The sequence below is a fragment of the Tauraco erythrolophus genome, chromosome 4 (assembly GCF_009769465.1).
Source record: "Tauraco erythrolophus isolate bTauEry1 chromosome 4, bTauEry1.pri, whole genome shotgun sequence".
Taxonomy (NCBI): Eukaryota; Metazoa; Chordata; class Aves; order Musophagiformes; family Musophagidae; genus Tauraco; species Tauraco erythrolophus.
Window position 1 is genome coordinate 42,671,596 of NC_141468.1, and position 15,062 is coordinate 42,686,657.

Genomic DNA, 15,062 nt, shown 5'->3' on the forward strand with positions numbered 1-15,062 from the left:
TTTAAACTGAAAGAGGGCAGACTTCCATTAGATATAGAAAGAAATTTTTCACTCAGAGGGTGGTGAGGCAGTGGAACAGGTTGCCCAGATAAGTTGTAGATGCCCCATCCCTGGAAGTGTTCAAGGCCAGGTTGGATGAGGCTTTGGGCAACCTGGTGTATTGCAGGGTTTCCCTGCCCATGGCAGGGGGTTGGAACTAGATGATCTTTAAGGTCCCTTCCAACCCTAACGATTCTATGATTCTATTAAAAGCTTCAGTTTTCTTAAGAATCACTTCAAAAATTAGCTGTTGGGAAGAGGTTGGTAGGTATTTTCCCCCAGTATTCTTTTTAATGGATGTCACACATCCAGATTACCATATTTAATAGGTCCAATGAACTGTTCCTCTTCACTGCTGCTACTGTCTAACAGAGGTTTTCTCCAGTACTTTGGTCTCCATTTCCTTTTATCTTTCCACGTTGTAAATGGAGGTGCTGTAAACAAGCAGAGTAGAATAAACTCTTTTACTTTTCTGTATTCAAGATTAAAACATATTTGCTAATAAAGATTTTACATAAAAACATTCTGTGAGTGTAAAACAAGTGTGTAAGTTTCAACACTACTTATTTAAAATCTATTCTGCTCAAGTGCATAGGTCACTTTTCCAAACTAGGCTCCAAAACTATCATATTATTGCTTTAAAACAAACTCTGCTGCCTTCAGTTTACCATAAGCAGAATCTGTAATACTAAGATAAAAAAAACTAAGCAACAAAAAAATAATCTTGGTTTACAAAATCATCAAGGTACTAATATAATTTTTAAAAGTTTATATTGTTTTTAATCTACCAAGTTACTTACTGTGACCTTTACTCTCATTGACATTGCTGGCCAGAAGAACAGCCATTTGATCCACTGACATACGGTCTCTGTTTACACCAAAAAGTTTTTCAACATATTTCTCTGAAATAAGAACATTTGTATCTTAGTTAAACACATAAACGAAAATGGATAGGTAACTTAACAGCAATTTAGCACAACCTAAGCTGAATTCAAGAAATATGACTGCTTCAAGAGGTATGGTAATTTAGCATACTAGAACAAAGAAACAAAAAAAATGGAAGAGTTCTGTTCAGAACTTGCCTATATGACAACAGTGGGGTTGTGAAATTCCAGCTTCACTGAAACAGACCAGTCCAATAGTTAAAAAGAAGCGAGGAAGGGGAGAGGGAAAGATTTCGTGCCTATGCTCCCCAATTCCCTGAATCACAGCAATACTTTTTTTTTTTTAGTGAAATGTTCCACAGATTATTGATATTTTCTTTCTGTAAAGACACCAAGGTCACTACCCACTACAAAGGACTGAACCGAACAACTGCAGAAGCCTATGTTTTCCATATAGCTGTACATTATACATCGCTCTACACCAAAGTCCTTGCACCCAGAGCTTTTAATGAAAGCCATTCCCTTCAGAAATGAATCTCTGTATACAAAAGTGAACAAAAAGACTCTTAAAAACCTGTAGCAGTGCTGATTTCCTCATCGGTGCTTTTTTCCGAACAGCCAATCAGTTCTAAATTGTAAGAGAGAATATCCTGAAACAGCTGCTTACGGCTAAGAGTGCAATCTTTCATGTGCTGCCTAAAACAAACAAATAAACAATTAATGTTTACCACAGCAACAATTTAATAAGGCTTGTAGCTAGAAATTTGGTTTTAGTACATGCTAGGAGTGAGGCACAAAGAAAATTATACCCACAGAAAATGCTGCAGGCTGCTTTGAAATCTGTTAAAAACATCTTGGTCGTCCCTACACTTTAAGTTTGCATCAGCAACTTAATCCTAGGCTTCGCTATTTCACTACAGCCTTCTCTTTAAAATAAACCTCTATACACTCACTTCGCGCTAACACAAACCCACAAGAACTTTCCAGTTCAAACAGGGTAGTCATAAGAATTTTAATCTTTCAAATACCAAGTGATATCTCACTATGGTTTGGTGGCAACAGTTAAAAGCTGATCCAAAAAGCTGTCTGCCACAGAAAGGGCAAAAATAAACAGCTAAAGTCCATTCTATTATATTTTTCCTAATAGTTAGAAGTTTCCAAATTGAGTTTATTCCTGACCAAGTCATATCCATTTGCTCTTACACTAACTTTTTAAATATCCTGTGCAACATTGTTAAGATAAGTTAACGCCAAGCTTCAAACAAACAAACTTAGCCAGTATTTTCACAGTAAACTAGAAATCCACTACTGCAATAGTTGGGGCTTCTTTTGAAATAATCACATAATATTTGGTACATGCTTTATTTCCGTTAGCAGCATGATACATCTCCAGTGTGCTTAACACTATCAACCACTACCTGAGGTTCTATCATGGTCTGGTCTGAAGTTATGCTGAAGCTATAAAGAGCAAGGAGTCCCACCTGAATTACAAGGCAAGCAAAGTTGAAGTATTCTCTAACAGTCCATACTGCTTCACTAAATTTACATCTAAAGAGCCTCCTTTCTTCCTGGCTTAGATAAAAGCTTTTTTTCTTTCCCCTGCCAATCAAGTATCCGAAATAGGATATTAAAGATAATTTTCTTTTCCAGAACTTGTGCATCAGATCATAAATCTAAATCTTTTAAAGAAATGAAAAGCATGCCTATTTGGCCTCCTATTTCGGCCTTTCAATTGGACATTTAGAAGAGATGTTTAGTTCGAGTGAACAAAATTAAAAAGAACTCACCATTGGCAGTCATCATCGTTACACGTGCCTGTTAAATCAAAACGGCAGAAACACTGTTTTGGCTCAATCATATTGCTATACGATATTGAACTGAGGTACAGTTTTTCCTTGGTTCGAAAATACGGACTAAACCTAAAATGAAACAGTGAATTATTGTGATACAAGGTAAGACATCCATTTTACTGAAAAAAAAAAAATTCAAAAAAAGTACTCACTTTTTCTGTATTAAATCTCATTATTTCCAAAACCCTACTACTAACCAAAAGCATTGCTGACTTATGAGTTAAGAGGAAGATGAAAACAGTGAGAGAGGGAGGGAACAAACCAGTACTTCCCAATCTAAATAGATTCTCTTCTAGCATTCACTTCTACCTTAGGTGCAGAACTTCATTCATATAAAAACAGCAAGTGTAGTAATGACCCAGTGGGGAAAGCAAACTACTGAAACTGAATTCCAGTTTAGTCTAGAAAAACTGCACTCATGCTCAGCGTAACATCAAACAAAAGTATAGACAACTGTGAAAGATTAACCTGAAAAAACAGTGAAAAAATCCACATCAGATTACAGAACGTGTAAACAAACAAGAACCAGTCTGAGCTGAGCAGACTAATGCTTGTTTTAAATCTTTAGCTAAAGTTGGAATATGTCAATTTTGGGACTTCTAGCTCCTTAAGGAACTGCAGCCATAACCTAAATAAGTTAAAACAAATACTCCTGTAAAGATAGCATCCTCCATCTTCTGCTACTTAAAGAGTATCGAAATAACAAATCTGAATTCAAGTGCTCCAGTTTAAATTCCAGACTTTTGTTTTCTAAAGTGTAACGTGTTGGAACGAAGCTCTCTAGTCAGAAGACAGACGCGTCAAATAGATTACACTTGCAGGTGCCTACTTTAAGTCAAGATGAATCACTGTGGTCATGCCTCTTTCCACTGAGCAGGCACCTAAAAATAAGTGATTGGCTCAATCGACTCAGACAATGTAAATCCTAGCCAAGTTTAAAGACTGCATAATTGAAATACGCTTCTGTTAATTTTTTCCTGGACTTTAGATTGCTTCATAGTGGATACAAAAATCCTGTTCTCAAATGCTTAACTGTTATTTTTAGTTATATCAAACAACAATCCAGTTGCAGGGAACACTACACAACACAATGTAAAAGCAGCATACTGCACACAAGCAAAGGACTCCTGCATACCAGAAAAAAGTAAATAAAAACATTAGGTTCCCTAAACTAGACAAAATCATTTCAGGATAGTCAAGTTTCTCACTGGAACTTGTCTTCCTGTACACACCTCCTGGGTATCAAGGTAGAGCAGTGAAGAACACCTAAATAAGAACACATAACACACAGAAATCAAAGAGCTGCTACAGTCTTCATACCTGTAGGATTTAAATACTAGAAGAGGACTATGATACGGTCCAAACGGAAATGGTTTCACTTCAGTTTGTTTATTTTGCGATGTAACAAAATCCATATCCACTGAAATTTCCTAGGAAACAGATAAACAGACATAAAGCAACTGCAATATCACCTAATAAAGACAACCTTCATATTTAGTTTTAAAGCATTTACCTGACCACATAACAGATCTTCTTTAGGTACTATAAACTCAGTACTTTTCACTAGCAGCTCTTTCAAGCTGTCAGCTTTAGCATGAAGTTTTTTCAGTTCATCAATATTCAACCCAAGGAACAGCTCAGGCTCCTCTGATGCCTTTTTAGAAAGTTTGTTTACAGTTTCTTGTTTTGGAGTGTCCATGTGCTTAAGATTTGGTTTAGTGAAAGAATTAGATTCTCGGAAAGATCTCCTTCGTTCTCGGCTTGAATTAGACAGAACTTCATCATCAAAGTAGTTTTCTTCACTGTCCAAAGACAATTTATCCTGTGTAAGATCGTGAAGTGATGGCTGAGGTAATGCAAATTCAGATTCCTCTTCCGCATGAGGTGCAATATTTGATTGTTCCCTGGTTTGAAGTGCACGGGCCTCTTTCAATTTCTGAATCTTTAGAGCATATCATACTCTAGTTGCTGTAGTCGTTTTTTCTCTAGTGCAATCAATTCTGCTGAATGCTTTTTTGGACTTGATGCAGGGGAGTTCTCCAATTTCAACATTTTGCTTGGCTAAAAAGAAGAAAATTCCCTTTATTTCATTTTCACATTTACTGATCTATTGACAGGAGGTAAATGAAACATGGGCAAGATATTTAATTCAGACTTTATAAAAACATATTTTAAACTCTTGCCAGAAAATTTCAACAAACAGCAGGAAAACCACAAAAGAGTTCGCCACAATTCAACTGGCAGGTTTGTAGGTTTTTTGATAAAGATTACCCTACACCACATACAGGAGAAGTTCTGGCCACATTTAAAAGGAAAGTTATAAAACAAGTATATACAGTGGTGTTGAGGACACAAAAGAAAAACTCACAAAAATATTTTAGCCTTGTTTTTTAGAACAAGACCAGATTCCTTCTTCAGCACCTTTGCTAGGTAGTTTTAACCAGATCACTGATGTCTACAGACAGTAAAGTACTTCCTTCACAGGCATATAGTTGCTCTTATTGTTTATCTATTAATGACATTCCCCTGGCACAGAAATGTAGGCTTTGAATAGTTTTCTTGTTTAAATTAGTAATGCTTTTTCTGCTGAATTCTCAAAAATACAGGAAATCAATAGGAAGATTCCTATAGGGCTTTTGAAATGTTTTCCTATTTTGCCAAAATCTCATTTGCACTAAGTTTCCTAATCAAAATTGCTACTGCTTTTCAACTACAGCATGGTTTAAAAGCATGCAACAGACTTACTCTAAGATGATCTTGCTCCAGTTTTCGTTTCCCAATTTCCTTACTTGCTACTGCTTTTGCTCGAGCCAGTTCTTCCCCATATTTTAATGCCAGAGCTTTTTTAACTGTAACTCGTTGTTGAACTTTATGAATCTGAAAAAAGAAAAAACTATAGTAAAACGCAAATTTTCAGATATGACCACATAATAAAATATAATCAGAGAAGACTTGGAAATTAAAGATTATTTCAAAGAAAGCCTACTGCCTCCAAAAATCAGGCCTCCCATTTCAAGATTTCCAGCTCTAGGAAATAGAAATATGTCAAAATTAAAGTTACTTGTTCTTGAAGCTTCTTGAGAAACATCTTATTAGCATTCAAGATCTTCTCTGTTGCTTGTAGCTGTTCAGCCAGTTTGTTAATTTTATTTTCGGCAATTCGAACATTCTCTCTCTTCTTGGCCTCTTGTTGCAACAAATGTTTCAAGACAGATTCATCCTTCATCAACAGAAGTCTAAAAGTAGAAAAGCTATGTAAGAAATTTTTTTTCCAAGGTTAAGTTTCTCAGAGCTATCAATGTTCCTCTGAAACCCTAGTTATTTAAGAACCCAGTTCTTTTTCACTTATCAACAAACAACATTCTAAGTTTCCTCAGTCAGTCTTAACATCCATGAGACTATATATCAGTAGCACATACAGCAGATTTCAGTATCTTAAGTTCAGCATGTCAGTACTAAGTAGATAAAAACATTCTAGTTATGAGGACAGGGGAAGGTAAGCTAATGGTGTATCTTTAATAGTGCTTTTAACCTTAAAACATTCAAAACACATATGTTCTTGCTTTCTGTTAAGTAACAGCCCAATTCTTCCTTAGGGTGCATACATCCATTAGCAGACTGCAAGCTGTAGTATTATGGCACAACAACAGAGTAATTGAATATAAAAGCTATGTATTGAAGTAAGCAAGACAAAGACTTAGATAGATGGGTGTGAACAAAGTGAGGGGGGAATAATGTCCTTCAGCTGATGTCTGACCATGAACCAGCTTGTTCCCAAGACCACACAGAAATAATCAAGTGGCAACAGAAGCAGAGAAGAAGGATGCAAAGCATTTACATTTTCCAGAATAACTTGAAAGAAGGGTGAGAAACATGTAAGAGGCATGCTAACAGAGAATAGGCATACAGGAAAAGCTTCAAACAGTACATCGATTCAGCAGAAACATTCATTTTTTTTTATTTTTTTTTAATTTTTTTTACACACACATATATATAAAATCAGGCATATTTCAGAGTTGCTAGGTGGCACAGATGATACTCTGGTCACTGAACATACACAGCTGAAAACACTTAGCGTGACAGATCATACTTAAAATTTACCATCAAACACCACACTGGCACTACAACACAATTCCTCTTGTACAGCAACAGAACTCAAGACTAAATAGTTCAAGACAACAGAAACCCAACTGTTTGCTGTACTTCAAACGCCACACACTCAAAGAGTTAATATTTTCATCCTTCCAAGCAAACAAGGTAGGACTTATGACAGTGAAGTATGTACCTGTTTTTCTTAAGCTTTGCTTCTGCTTCTGTGACTTGTTTTGTCACTACCGCTATTCTGCCCATTCCATCAACTTCACCATCAGAATTTGCAGGGGACGAATTGTTCCTCAGCGGATCAGATTTAATTAAGCGTTGCTTCTCACGACTAAAACAGAGATGTTAAAAGCAAAGATGTTCAGTAGCTTCAACATTCATTTCCATGTGTACTCCCAATAGTTTTAAAATCTTAAAAAAAAAGTAGCAGGACAAAAATGCAAGTTAAAAGAATAAGAACTTTCCACAACTGCAATCAATTACTGTAAGTCAGTTCAAATCCCAGGACTTTCTTTAGACTCCAATGTTGTCTTACTAAAAATTGAGTGAGGGGAAAAATCTGAAGATAATGACAAGGTTTTCTAACTCAGATTTTCCTTCCAGTTACAAAAATAGACTATTAAAGGACTATAAAGAATATACATTTTACATTAACAATTAAACTCAGTTGTACCTGGCAATCTCTTCTTTTAAGAGTCTGTATTCTATCTTCTTATCTTCTGGTAGAGCCTCTGGAGTTCTCATTGGATCATTTTCTTTTTCTGATTTTGGAGGGGCTTTGATTTTTGAGGCCTGTTACAATGAAGTTCAAGTCAATACCAGTCACACTAAGTTTAAAACAACAGCTAGTAACTACTATTTGTAAGAGGCATTTCAGCACAAACAAAGCTGTTGAAGGCTAGTGAGATCTCTTAAGCCAATTTTTTTTGCTAATAACTAAAGATGCACTGAATTTTAATTAAAAAATGAAACCAAAATACATTACAAATTCTACCGTCAGAATGCTGTCTTAACCAAAAATTCATTTTAATTAGCTTGTGCAACCCAAATTACAATGTAGTGGTCCAGACAGGAGTAATGTACTCACTCTTGCCCATTTCTGATGTAATTCAGTATTTCTTGACCAAACAAACCTATTAAATACTGATAGTGTTTACCTCAACATTTCTCCTTGCTTCTTTTATCATAGATTCTAGTCCTCCGAACACACTGTTAGTTGAGTTAGATGGCTCTCCATCAGACTCACTATCATCCGAGTCATTTAATGTAACCACAACAGACTTGTGCTTTGGAAGCTGTGGAGAGAATGAAAAAAGCTTTATAGCAAGAAAAAGTTACTACGACACACAAACTGAGCATATATTTACTAAAAGAGAAAAAGAACGTTAACCCTTTTTGTTATCATGACATATCAATTCCACATTGTAAGAAAACCTAAGCATTTGTATCTCTACTACAGGATAAACATACTGTACCCATTCTTGGTACTGTAACATGAAAGGTTCTCCAACACTTTCAACCTGTTTCCAAGTCTCTGCAGCATATTTACATCCTCCTATTTACAAATCTCAAACCTTTGATTCCTATACTTCATGAATTATTTCAGTTGTAATGAAAATCACCATCAGCCATTTGAAAGCAATTTCTTTAAGTAACTGAGAGGCAACAATCAATCAATTCTGCATCAGAAACGCTGTGGCAGACATCAGAACTCCCTCATCTTTCTGCCACACAGCTGTGATGCCTCTTGTTCTACAGTTATACTTAGCTGTCCTTACAGTGAGCTGCTCAGGCAGTTGAATTGGCAGAACACCAACAGTACATAAAGAACAAATGAAATAAGACGAATCACTTTTTGCCAACATAACTAACGGAAAGCTCACTGAAGATCAGATGACTGCCAATTCCAGCACAAAGACAGATGCAGAAACAAGCAGACAATTTAGATTAACCTCAAATGCTCTGGAGTTTCAGCTTGAAAACAAGCAATTTGGTGCACATTTCCAGGACTGCTCTTCCCACCTCCCAGTCTAGGTCGGGACAACTACAGTTACACATTTAACCTTTACCTCAGGACAGGATCTCTTCAAAGCTCTAAGTGTCTTTTAAAGCACACACCTCACAAACTCCCTACTTTTTAAAGCAAAAAATACCCGATTTCCACAGTAGTTTTTTTTAAATTCTCTTTCAGGGCAGCTCTTAAAATAAGGACCACATTTACTACTCCTGAATGTATTACAGCTGCATCATTTTTGCACCACCATTGTACAGGTAGGTGAAATCCCAATTTATACTGGTGCAAGAAAACGGAACAAGGTACTGGTCCTCTCCTCACAAATATTCTCTGGCTCTAGCTCCACAGAAACCTAAATTAATCAGGCAAGGCACCTCACCCTTCCCCTCATCCTCAGATGCTCAGTACATCCCTTCCCGATCGCTGGCTCTTGGTATTAAAAGATCCAAGCTGCTTTTGGCACACCTGTGTAGAGTTAACTGTCTCTAACTGCCTTCCCCATTTTTCTTCTAGGGGAAAAGCTGAGAGCAGGGAGGGTCAAAGTCAGCTTTTCTCCAAGTGCTTTTTCCCAGGTGTTATTTTTTGATGTGGTTCAGCAAAATGCTTAACCATCAGCGATCAACACCAGGCAACTACCACCACACTGCGTTCATTAAGATTAGCTTCTACTGCAAGAGAACCACAGCCTCAGCTGTAACACAGAATCTCTCCATGTCTAAGATGTATTTCCAATCTGTGGTGAACAGACCTGAGAGTGTCCATGACTACTTTGAAACAGGGTTACAATATGTCATTGAAAAAACTAGTATCTGTAGGCTATTTCACTATGCAGAGGTCCTCAACTTCACAGCAGAAATCTCAAGGTTTCTGAATTTAAAACCTCTTCTGAAATATGGTACAGCATACTCAAACATTCAAAAGCTACCAAGCTCTCAAAACAATAAAATTAGATTTCAAACACCTGAAGAATTTACTATTTCTATACCTTCGTGACGTTTTCATTTCTGGATATACCAAAAAATGCTCACAGAAAAACTATCAGTTTTTAAGTTCAAAACTCTCCTGAGTTCACTGTTTCTTAGGCTCTAGTAAGAAATACCAAATACAAATAAAGCCATAAGCATTCAATACAAATTGTGCTTAAAAGCTTGAACTTACAGGAGTAATTGATATTGTTTTCACAGAGGACAGAAATACCTTGTGACTAGCCTCCTGTGAATATTATTTGGCCATAAGTTCTTTAAAACACACATCTATTTATATACAAATACTCTATAACCCAAGCTATTTTGAAAAAATTAACAAATGTAAAATGCTTTGTTTCTATTATCATTTTTGTAAAAAAAGACACTAGCCAAGGTAGCTGATTCAAGTACAAGGTATTAATCTGTCAGCTTTAAACTAAGCTAACCATCATTAGCAACAGGCACTGAATTTCAGCTGCAGGTCTAACATTTACATAACGCCTTTCAACAGCACAGCTGATAAGAGACATTTATTATGTTACTAAAACAAACCAACAGCTCCCCAATAACATGTGTTCTCCCTCATTTATGCAACAGGACAATAGAGCATGTGGTAATTTAAGGTTTTTTTCAGAAGTTTAGTATTTAAACACAAGAACACTTAATGAAAGTAAACGTGAAATGATTACAGAAAGAATATAAACACATGCAAATTGAACAATTACTCTACTTATATCTAGAATTTAAAGTAGATTATGAAGGTTGGTACAGACAAAAAAAAAGACATCCACTTTAAGCTTAAGAGTACAATTTTCCTACAGAAAGGAAAGTGGGCCTTAGAATGACCAAAAAGAGACCATTCATGTCTCTACCATCTCACTTTCTTTTTTTCATTACAGCATCAAGTGACCATGTGATCATACAGTCTCTTATATGAGCAAGAAAGCTGTTGGCCAGCTACAGCTAGATTTGACAGTGATATACAGTCTCAAAGACACTATATATTCCTCCAAATTTAGTGAAAAAAAATAGTTTTTTAGATACACCATCCACTGACAGAAAGATAAAGGTATGGACTCAACCGCACTCTTCATTAGAAAATCTGCATAGGAAAGAGCTACCACAAACCAAGCTTTGTTAACATGCATTGTTAAAACAATCACAAAGTATCTACTATGGATGGTTCGCTGCCATAAATAGAACAGTAGATTACATGGGCTTCCAGTCTAGCATAACATAAGCAAATTAAATTTTTTTAACATGTCTCCAACGATCCAAGGAGACTGCAGACATCACAAGTCAAATGCTACCTGCACATTATTTCCCACAATCATTGAAACGAAGGTCAAGTTACAGAACTTGCCTTGAGCTAATATAACGAAGCCTGCTGCCTTCTGAAGAGGAAAATACTCTCTCCTCTGTCTTCCACCCACACTCACAGACACGCCATCTGCCACCGCTTTTGTGCTAGCTCTGATGCTCATACACTGTTCACTGAAAAAATTCACCTTCCCTAGAAGGAAAACTAACTTTTCCCCCCTCAAGATTAGTTTTTTAACCACTTTAGCATGTAAATTAAGTTAAGCAAGAGGTCTGAGGTTCCAGAACCCAGTTTAAAAGAAGGGAGACACCATTTGGCCAGGAGCATGAGAAAGAGCAAGACCACCTCTTTTTTTGGCAACAAACAGTGATTAGGTAGGCTCGGCTACCATTGAACAGCACCCTTTAGTCTGTGCTAATCTGGAAAATAAATTAATTGAACAGTATTTACAGTCTCTTTCAGTTCAGATAAGTGCTAGTGTGTTTTGATGCTCCCTCAAGCTGTAATGCTTAGTGTCAAATTCTTTCTAAAAGAGCACATGGATTATAAAAGTTACTAATAATTCAAATGTTTAATTGAAGCTCCATCATTCTGTGCTGTATCACTAGAAAACCTTAAGTCTATCTGCTGTTCACTTGGACTGAGTTCACTTGGACTTTGACTCCAACTCATAGTCTTATTAACAGAAAGCACCAATATTTTCTTACTGTGATCACTGCTCGTGGAAGCCTTGGTCCTCTAACAAACTTTGTATTTTGTACTCGTGGCTGGGACACAGTATTAATACTGACAGCAGACAAATTGCTTCTTGGCACGGATTGCAAATTATCTGGAACAGGAGGGGAAGGTGGGCCACTGTTACTTGATGTTTCCTAACAAAATAAAACAAAAACATAGTCATAAAAACCACACACTATACACAGCTATTTTAAAAGACATAAGCATAAATGAGATTGTTCCATACATGTCTTGGAACTTGGAATTGTGATTTAGGCAGATTATCCAGATGTATTAGACAAATCTTGCAATTCTGCAATAATATCATAAAGGCACACAAGAATATGCTAGTTTTTCACAGGTCAACTGCAAGAGATCTGTGACCTTTTAATGACGTCAAAAATCATCTAAATTTTCAAAACCACAAACTTGGCTTCTCACCTCAAAAAAAACCCAAAACAACCAAAACCAGAACAGTTAACCTTTCCTAACTCCTTTTGCTAGAAGGTTGAAACAAAGTTGTCTTGTTTCTAAGTGACAGCTGATATACAATAAACCATTTTCTGCAAAAAAAATAAAGCCTCATTCCCCTGAACATACTCAATTTTCAGAATCTTAAAGTTTCTAATTCCTTCAGAAATAAAGATAAGCTGCAATTTACAATTCAAAAGTCACTCTGGGGTGGTCTTTGTTTTGGTTTATTTTGGGGGCAGAGGGGTGATAAAAAAACAGAGAACTGTTTTTTAATATTTTTTTTTTTTTAAGTAATCAGAAAGGCAGCATAAAAGGCCTGTAATCCTCACTTAGCAGATCCTATTTAAGTTTTTGGTCAGATTGCCATCTAGAGGTTTACATTCAAAAAACAATGGAGTACCTCAGATCTGAAAGCTCGTTTATTGGCTAGAGACTTAAGTAATTCTTCTCTTAGGAGCATCTCTTCTTCCTCCTCTTCATCTGCAAATGGAGGTTTTGGTGGCTGCTCAGGCTCTTCAGGGGGAAGAGGTGGAAGAGGTGGAGGTGGCCTCAAGAGAAACACAAGAATACCTTCCACATAAAGTTGGCTCAAGATGGTACAGGCTGAGATAAAAAGAAAAACAAGGGTTCGAAACTTGAAAAATTACTACTACTTTATGATTATTTAGCAGAGGTTAAGACCTAAATTATTTCATGGTTTAAAAACTAATTCAACTGGAGTGGATTTAGACCACTATCAAAGGCTGCTGCCGAACACTTAGTAATTACTCAAAGAAGATAATGGAAACAAGGTACATTTAGATAGTAAATTAGTGCAGACATACACACTAAAATGTAATGAGGATTCAGAACCAGATAGGTCCAGCCACAGAAAAACAGGGCTGACCAGACAGGTTCACACTGCTTGAAAAGAAATCCTTAAACAGTTTTATGAATTTGTCTTAGCTAACAAAATTACAGTTCCCTTAGTCAAAATTCAGAAGCTGTCATGGCAGGGAATGGCAGCTTTCTACTGCTTTACTAAGAAGGGTAAGAATCATTCCGTGAAGAAGCATGCTGGCAAAAAGCCCACACTAACTCGGTTTCCATGTGGACTCTTTGGTGAGTAGACAGCATATAGTCAAAACACACAAAGTCTGAAAGAAGGGACTGTGATGACCTACATTTTTGGGTTTTTTCTCCTCTAGGTAACAAGTCAGAGAATAAGCCTATCTACATACATGGCCTAGAGATAAGAGGTAAACCTGCCTCGCACTAAGTTCCAAGTATTTTTGCTTATATGCTTCAGGTAATTTTTGCTTTCAGTTGTGAAACAGCACATATCTAACAAGAGAAAATTTTAGTTCAATAGGGAGAACTTTCCATTGAACAGGAATTGGATAAGCCAAAAAGTAGCTGAAGTAAAATATTTTTAAAAAAAACAATCACAAGTCTATCAGATAGTTCAAGGGAATCACCAAATAGAGAAATGTATCAAAAGCAGAATCTAAACTTAATTCTAATTTTAGCATTAGATATAAGATACAAAATAAGAGTTATCAATATTTTAAAAAATACACTTCTTTCAAGGTTACTTACTGGAATTGGAGGTGGCAGTGGCAAGGAGATTGGTGGAACTGGAGGTGGAAAATATCCTATTGGACACTCAAAGAAAGGAGGCTGCACTGGGAAGAAGCTGTAATTAAAAAAAAATCAAGTGTAAGAAATAAGACAGGTAATTACTAAACACCAACTCATGCTTATACTTCAACTGATGTAATGCAGTAGAAGAAAAATGTTTTTACCAATTTGAAAGGTAACAGACACAGCACAGTGCATTTATTTCTTCCATATATGTATATAAAAGAGTAGTTACCTGTCGTTTTTTCTATTTTACATACAAAAACGCAAGTACAGCCAAACTCTACTAGCAAGGTAATGATTCAGAATGATTCAGCCCTCATATCTGATTTCATTTGCAAGAATCTACCTTCTTAAACAAGGTATCTCAACACAGAGTATCCCAATTACTGGCTTCCAAAAAATGCAATATGAATTAGAACGGAAGCAGACCAAACACATAACTGATGTTGAATTCTGAAACATAAAACTAGAGCTTCAGATGCTTCAAGAGAAGATTCATGTAGCTTACATGCCAAAACCAGCAGGTGCAGTATTTTAACAAACTAATGTATAAGGAAGCCCGACAAGAAAGCAGAAAATAAAGGAAAAAAAGAAAAAAAAGATGGAAGATGAAGGCAAGAGAACGCAAGTGGCCAATAAAGTAGTACACTTAATGAAACCTTCCCAACACTCCGCATGTTGAGATGGAACAGGGAAACCTGAATACCTTAAAATGTACCTCAAGCTCAGAGTCCTTAAATGATTTAGGCCAGACAGGGTCTCTGGAAGGAATATGCCCCAGCACAGGTGTTGAAAGCAGGGCTGTGCCCCACAGTCCGGTTGTTAAGGGCCTTGTCCAGCCAAATTCCAAGTATATTTGAGGATGGAGATTCCACAATGTTTACAGTTAACCTGTTCTAGTATTGACCACCCTCTGTGAAAGTTTTCCCTTACATCTAACCAGAATTTATTTGTTACAATTTTAAGTGTTGTCCCTTGTCCTCCTGTTGCACACTTCACAGGAGAGTTTGGCTCTGTCTTCTCTAACTGCCACCAGGTGGTTGAAGACAGCAGCAAAAGCTTTCCTCAGCCTTC

General features: G+C 36.6%; 1 protein-coding gene across 1 annotated transcript in view; it reads right to left on the reverse strand.

The window, feature by feature from the left end:
• The window catches only part of ZFC3H1 (zinc finger C3H1-type containing), a 44,770-nt gene that overhangs the window by 18,303 nt on the left and 11,405 nt on the right, over positions 1 to 15,062 (reverse strand). Inside the window, 15 exon segments of the mRNA XM_086610868.1 lie at positions 357 to 473; positions 840 to 941; positions 1,498 to 1,619; positions 2,711 to 2,842; positions 4,094 to 4,203; positions 4,287 to 4,729; positions 4,732 to 4,834; positions 5,519 to 5,650; positions 5,835 to 6,009; positions 7,059 to 7,205; positions 7,548 to 7,666; positions 8,032 to 8,169; positions 11,882 to 12,046; positions 12,766 to 12,968; positions 13,940 to 14,040. Of these exon segments, the coding sequence (XP_086466994.1) occupies positions 357 to 473; positions 840 to 941; positions 1,498 to 1,619; positions 2,711 to 2,842; positions 4,094 to 4,203; positions 4,287 to 4,729; positions 4,732 to 4,834; positions 5,519 to 5,650; positions 5,835 to 6,009; positions 7,059 to 7,205; positions 7,548 to 7,666; positions 8,032 to 8,169; positions 11,882 to 12,046; positions 12,766 to 12,968; positions 13,940 to 14,040 (2,309 nt within the window).